General features: G+C 34.3%; 1 protein-coding gene across 2 annotated transcripts in view; it reads right to left on the reverse strand.

Annotated features, from left to right (window-relative positions):
* The window catches only part of LOC131634582 (2-hydroxy-palmitic acid dioxygenase mpo1-like), a 28,331-nt gene extending 21,428 nt beyond the window's left edge, over positions 1-6,903 (reverse strand). Inside the window, exons 1-4 of one of the 2 annotated variants that reach the window (XM_058905247.1) lie at positions 6,388-6,894; positions 6,225-6,287; positions 6,076-6,147; positions 5,721-5,994 (exon numbers count right to left, since the gene is read on the reverse strand). In XM_058905247.1, coding sequence (XP_058761230.1) covers positions 5,878-5,994; positions 6,076-6,147; positions 6,225-6,287; positions 6,388-6,885 — 750 coding nt within the window. In that variant the 5' untranslated portion in view covers positions 6,886-6,894 and the 3' untranslated portion in view covers positions 5,721-5,877. Of the gene's footprint in view, positions 1-5,720; positions 5,995-6,075; positions 6,148-6,224; positions 6,288-6,387 lie in introns of those variants that run through there. The other variant, XM_058905248.1, reaches the window with a different exon arrangement.
* Positions 6,904-7,445: the final 542 nt, after the last annotated feature.

Consider the following 7,445-nt stretch of genomic DNA (forward strand, 5'->3'; position numbering starts at 1 on the left):
GCAACCAGAAGATACCTCAGCCTTTTTCCGTAGGCAACTTCCGAGGGTCAAGGTCATATAGTGTATCGAAGGCAGCATCATTAGGGTCGTATGACCTTTATTTATCGAGGCAGCATGGCTGAGGTATCCTCGTATTCGAGGGACATGGCTTATTCTGCAAAAACACAAAGGCAACAGGCAGCAGGCAACAAGGCAACAGAGAGGGTACCCAAAAGCGTGCGTGTGTGCACCAATCACGTGATTATATTCAATTATATTATCTTGTAAATTAATGAGGCTAATTCAATTTAATAGTTGTCACTCCCTATTTTACTAACCACGCAGATAATATAAGGCAAGAAACAATAATATGGGGGAGGGAAATTGTAACCAGCGGATCCCTTATTAGGGTTGACACAAGTAATAATAATAATAAAAAAACATAAAATAAAATGAGGTTTAGGGTTACCAACAACATAGTTTTGGCAATTGATAAACCCTGAAAAGGAAAGAGACAAGACAGAAAACATATAGTGAGTGCATTATCAAATTCGAGGGCAAAGGGGTTAACCCTAAAATAAAGAATAAATAAAAATAAAAAAAACAATAATTATATAGGCGAGGGTACTTAGCTTTGATTTGATCTGATATGGTTGCTAGGGCGCCTTTAGGGTTAACCCTTCGAGGTTTGTTGAAGGTGCGCGGTCGGAGGATTTTTGATTAACCCTGAAAATTTGCACAAAAGAAGAGAAATGTTAGTGCATTAAAGACCTCAACAATTATAACGTGACCCATGACAGATCAAAAATTAAAATAATAATAATTCCCCAAGTTACCCAGGGTTAATGGGCAACAGCTACCAGTAAACCTAAGGCTATTAGGGTTTATAAATGAATAGAGGTTAACAAACCTAATAATTAAATATTGGTTTTTAACCTTATTAATTAATTGATTAAAAGTATATATGAAAATAGAATTGAATTTTAAATAAAAACAGTTATTAATAGAATAAATAAAAAGTAGAGTTTATGATTAAAATCAATACTTATAAAAGTTAACATTATTTAGTAAATATATCCTTTTTTAGAAAAATAATTAATAGGAAAAATAAAAAGAAAATAAAATAGAGAGATGAATTATAATTAAAAAGAATTTAAAAAAAAACTCAGCTCTGGTTAGGTGTGGTTGAGTCCTGAAGGACCACCATGAAACTGCAGACTCTGAAGTGTTGGATTAATCCATGTCGACGACGGCGGCAGTTGGTGGCCGTCCGATTGGAGGGATGCAGCTTGGAGCTCGTCGGAGGGATTACCGGTGCGGTTGTTCGCGGCTGCACGGAGGGAGATTCGCGGCGGTGGTCGTGTGGTCCGTCGGTTGAAGGAGGTTTGAGCGGTTGAGGGAGGCTGTACGGTCCCGATAGTGCAGCGGCTCGTGGCTGAAGCTTGGTGAATAAACCTTGTTTTTTATTTATTTTTGTTGCTATCATGAGAAAAGGGTTAGAAAAAATCTATATAAAAAAAATTGTACGTGTACAGAGCTTTCATGAATGGAATTGTTAGTGAATGAAAAGTGGCTTTTTGTACATGTATCTGTGTTTGGGGAGGAAACGAGAGAATATTTGCAGGTTTTTATGGTAACACCGTTTTCGTGAAAGCAAAGTGGGGGAGTGAAAAATAGGTTAGGATTCGTGACCCATTGTTAGTTTTTGGTCTCTTTATTTATATCAAAAACTTAGGTTAACAAAAAAAGAAATAATTGACATTAGATCAAAGATAATAAAGATAAAATTAACACCAAAATATTTGTTATGATTCCTTCTAAGAATAGATACACAATCAACTCAAATTTCAATGATATTTAATCTTGAATTAAAAACTACTATTTTTATTTTTTATTTTTATGACTAAAAAGTGTATAAAAATGAAGAAAAGTAAAAAATAACTATTTTTTAAAGTACATAATTAATAAATATGAAAATAACATTTAAATATAAAAAAACTTATTTTTGTGATTTTTAATTATAAGTGGAAATAAAATTAAAACTAAAGTTAGAAACAACAATAATAAAAAATAAAAAAAGGAAAAAAATGTCAGAAGTGGGATTCGAACCCGGGACCTCGCTCTTGTACCTTTTCACCTCAAATTCTTACCAACTGTGCTATGTCAGTTATTCCAAGTAAAATAACATTTGAAAATATATGAGGCAAATTTTGGGGTATGACACCGACCATTGGAAGAAACTTCGTTTTGATGATTTTGACCCGCCGAAGAAAAATGACTCCAAGATCACCATCTCCGACGAGTTGGAAGTGATAATGGAGAAGTTTGCTAAAGCGGATGACACCACAAAAATACACATAAAAGAACAATTGCGAAAAAATGCATTTTTGGAGACCACCGATTTGAAACTGTCATCTCAACCGGTTAAAACGAAAGATGCACCGAAAAAGTCCAAAGTTACACAAGAAGACACATCAACAAAACGATCTCCTTCCTACTTTGAACATGTTGATGCATCATTCCCGGATTCACCGACACCGAAGTCCAAGTGTAGTGGTAACAAAGGAGCCCGTATTTCGAAGCCACCTCGCACACCGCCGATCAAAAAATCACCGATTGTCTACATTGATGAGATGCCACTTTTTATGCACAAATATATCGATAACATCGTTGATGTTGGAGGCGACGACAATTGTGGATATCGGGCCGTTGCGGGTTTGCTCGGTAAAGGGGAAAATAATCACACTTTAGTCTGACGGGAACTCATTGCGGAGTTGACTTCGTATCGGGACATCTACGACCGACTATATGAAAATCATGAAAAGTTTGCGAAGATTCATGATTCACTTGTTCCATCACTTACCGGTATCGCTCCGGTTTCGAAGTGGATGTCATTCCCCGAGATGGGTCATCTAATAGCAAGTGCATATGATATGGTGTGTGTCGATTTGACGAGGTTTGGACTAAGTGAGACTTTCTTTCCACTTCATAGTCGACCGCCATTGGACGCGTCGAGCCGCATCATATGCATCGGGTATCTACGTTCGCGGCACTTCGTCCAAGTTTTTGAAACCGGGGTGTTCTATACCGGCCACTTCTTGTTAATGGACGGCACATCGTTCAAATGAGGCGGAGACTTGGCCGGATCCGTTCGTTTCGAGAATGGCGGAGTTTGAAGAAATGATGAGCCAAGAGCGCGAGCAAAATAGAGAGCGGTCGAAGAACGTACCTATTTTGTACTTAGGATCCACCGATTGGTTCGGTGAATTTTAGTTTGTTCCGGATCGTTTTTTGTTTGTAATGACCATTTTTATATGTATTATTGTTTATCATGTAAAATCGAACCGATTCAATACATATATAATATAAGTATGTTTTATGTCATCATTGTCTAATTTATGTCTATTTTGATTCCTTTTGCAATTTATACATAAAACACTAAGCAATCAATAAAATGCAAAATTTATGTCTGTTTCTGCATAATTCGGAAATGAACTTCCGAAATATACTAGTCTGCCTCCAATTTTCAGAAGTTCATTTCCGAAACATCCACTGAGTGCAAGATAAGGTTTGTTGGGCCATTATTGCTCCAATAAGTCTATAAATACAACACATTCTTCTTCATCCTCTTCACACCTAGAAACACAAATGACACAAACCTACCCCCACCTAGCATTCGTCTACTTCACCACCGGCTACCCGATGCCGTTCCAATTTCGCTTCTCGCGTGACACGCCGTTTACGGAGTTGATAACGTCGCTCCACACGCTATTGCAATATCCCGAAAATCGAAAGGTTGTCAAGCTCGAGTACCGCTCGCCATCGCTTAACGACGAGGGAGGCATTGAGTTCACACCTTTTGAGATCAAGAACGACGAAGATTTAGCGGTTTTGTGGACAACGTTCGACCGATTTTCTTCGAAGGGTCCGATCGAGTTGGACGCGAAACTTCAAAGATCGGGGGCCAACGTTATCAAAATGTTGTCTCATCCTCACCTACCCGTGTTTAACAATATGTAACTTTAATCTTATGTAATGTGATCGATGTAATCTTCATCCGATTAAATAAAGCAAAATGTTCTTGTTTGTTATTTTTCTTCTATCCAGACCTTATTTCGGAAGTTCATTTCCGAATTCCTCCAAGGGGGGTGAATTCAGAGATGAACTTCCGAATTCACCAATTTTCTGAAAATTAACCTTATTTCGGAGATGCATCTCCGAAGTCAATATTTTTCATTAAAATATTCAACTTTTCGGAGATTCATTTCCGAAAACACCTTTTTTTCCAATAAAAGTACGTTTTCGGAAATGAACTTCCGAAACAAGGGGTATTTTCGTAAATTCGCCAGAGGTGGCCAAGAAGGATAGGAGGTGGCTAAAGAAATTTTCAAACATTAATATGGTTAATGTGAAACTTTAGAGGACAAAATTGAAATTATATTACTCCCTCCGTTCCTTTTTAAGTATCGTTTTAGTAAAAAGCTTTTCAACCAAGATAGTGAATTGTTATAATTATTTTTCCTATTATATCCTCGTTTATTTTCTCTTTTCAAATAAATTCAGTAATACACTCACTCTTTTTCCAATAACTAATTGAAAAAATAATTAATTTTATGAAAAATGTGAAGTAGAGTTATTGATAAAATAAGAGTATAATTAACAAATTATAACATTAAACTATAAAAACAAAAATAACACTTAAATGGAAACAAAAAATTTACGACACTTAAAAATGAACAGATTAAATATTAATTTATTTCATTCTTTAAATATACTCCCAATTAAAGTGAAACGACAAAAAGGACTAAAATAATAGTATTTGATGGAATAGATTTTATCACATTCCATTTCATTCCACTCATTTTTCATAAAACCTAACATCATTCTGTGTCATGATGCCAAGGCCATTTTATTTCATCCCTTTCTATCAATTTAAATATAACTAAGAGATATCAGTGCTTTAAAGATAACACAAGAAATTGATAATATCATTCCCAAACATAATTCTAACAATTTCCAAGACTATTCCCAAGTAATACACCAACATTAATCGTATTCTATTGCTTAAGTTTGTTTAACACTATTTATCACATTCATACTAAAATTAAGGATGAAATTGAGATAAATCAAGAAATATGGAAACACGAGATCAGCAAATTAAAAGATGAAATTTTGAAAGCCTTGCCATCTTTAATAAATTTAAAAGAAAATGGAGAGACCTTGAATGCAAATGTCGGACACCATATTAATTGTCCCTCTTTTCATGCTTTTCAATGAATGATGGTATCACAAACCTTTAGAGCATAAATATAGGGGATGGTATTTGCCACATGTACCACTTGTGTCATAATAGTATGGATAATTGAATGCAAATGGTGTAGTATTACATAACCACCATATCCAAATAATGCTACGGTGCTTTTCAATTTTTTAGTGTATATTGTGTGATTAGTGGGACCCATTTTAAGTTTTTAGATGGGTAGTATGAATATTTACAAATTTTAATCAGTGGTTTAAATAATTGAGAAGTGTGAAATAATATATTATATTAAGTGGGGTCCATTTATACCACCAAATTGGGTGGTATGGATGTGGATGCTCTTAATGTCCCGCCGCGCGTCAATTAATTTCTCTCCTTCCTTATTCTCTCACTGCAACACAGGAGTAAAAGAAGATAATATATTCCCTTCATTAATTTTCTCTCAGAAAGAAAAACAAAGGGTAAGGGATAACACAATAAATTCAATAATCTCAATCCCAAATATAAATCAACAAAAATCCAACACTATCACAACAAATTCAATAATCTCATTCCCAAATACATCAACAACATTAATCTTATCTTATCACCGGCAAATTATTATTTTTCAAATAATCTGTATAAACAGCTTTTTCAAGTTAAGTAAGTTTCTTTTGCTGCTTATCCTTCCATTCTTTGATGTTAACCTCTATCCTTGCCTTCACCTCTTTCTCAAATCCAGGATATGGTTCATATCCAATCGTAGTTTGGAGAATCTACAAAACATATCAATACTGTAAACTTTATTTTTGTTTGAAAAAAACCAGTTCAAAGTACTATGATAAACAAGAAACTACCTCAAGAATAACAAAGAAAGGAGCCATTAGAAAAGCCTGGGAAAGGTTATCCAAAAAAGCTGGTGCACGTTTCTGAAAAAAACTACAGAAGATTAATGAATTGTGAAAATATACGCATGAGGTTTGACAGTGCTAGAACAGTGATTTACCTCAAACACAAGATGTCCAAAAATCTGTCCCAACCAACAAATCAATTGAGCACCCAACACAACCTAAAACATCATAGTAATTCTAAAAAAACAAAAAAATAAATAAAACATGGCATTTTTGTTACAGATTCAAGTTAGTTTCAGATGAATGAAAAAAAAGTACCTTCCAAGCAAGTTCGAAGCCGATGGAGCTCGCGACGAAACTCGAAGCAGCCCAACAAATTAAAGTAAGTAAACCAACGAGGGAACCAGCTTTAACATCCAAAGCAACGTAGAAAAGAGCATAGAAAACAGCATAGAAGAAACCGAAGTTGAAAACCAAGACAGAAGGAATAAAGTTAATGAGTGTTTGGGAAGGAGTGAAAATAGGAGGAGTAAAGTAGAGTAAAAGAAGAGCGGTGAAGAGGATAGGCCAAACAAGGAATACGTGAATTATGATATTGATTGGGTTGCTGTGATAAGAACCATAGAAGGCGAAGTGCTTTTCCAGATCTAACAGACTCATTTTTTTTCTTGTTTTTTTTCTGGTCAAGCAAGAATGGCTTTTCGGGAAAACGTGATTATTTGGATAGATTTCAAACGATTTAAATATTGTTTGGTTCTCAGAGATTTGTGCTGAGTTGGACTCATTGAAAGAAAACCAAAGTTTGCGTTCTTGCATTATCCAATAAGATTATCCTTATGGTTTTCCAAGAGTGAAATGGATGTTAATTTTCAATATATGTGGACTTATTGCACAATTCAATTTTTTAGAAATTGAAGTGTTTTTGAAAATATAATTCAATAAAGAATATTTTTCAAAAAAATGGATTTAAATTGTTAAAACTGAGTTTTTTTAATATAATTTGAGACGCAGAGAATTACTTGCAATTTAATTTTATTGTTGATAATTCATCTAAATTAGATATTAGATACTATGGTTCTGTTTGGTAAAACTAGCTGATAGCTAGTAGCTTATAGGTGGTAGTTGGTAGCTTATAGCTGGTGACTGATAGTTCATAAGATAACATGAATGTTTGGTAAATTAGATGTTTCATTAGCTAATAGATATAAAATGACATAAAATATTATTTTAATTAGTAAGAGTAATAATATTTTGTTAAAATAATAAGAGTATAAATGGAAAAAGGGTTACTTCAAATAGCTTTTGAAAAAAAGCTAACAGTTAGTAAAAAAAATTACAGGTTAAAAGCTAAAAAAGCGTTATCAAACAGAGCTTTT

The sequence above is a fragment of the Vicia villosa genome, unplaced genomic scaffold (assembly GCF_029867415.1).
Source record: "Vicia villosa cultivar HV-30 ecotype Madison, WI unplaced genomic scaffold, Vvil1.0 ctg.001316F_1_1, whole genome shotgun sequence".
Taxonomy (NCBI): Eukaryota; Viridiplantae; Streptophyta; class Magnoliopsida; order Fabales; family Fabaceae; genus Vicia; species Vicia villosa.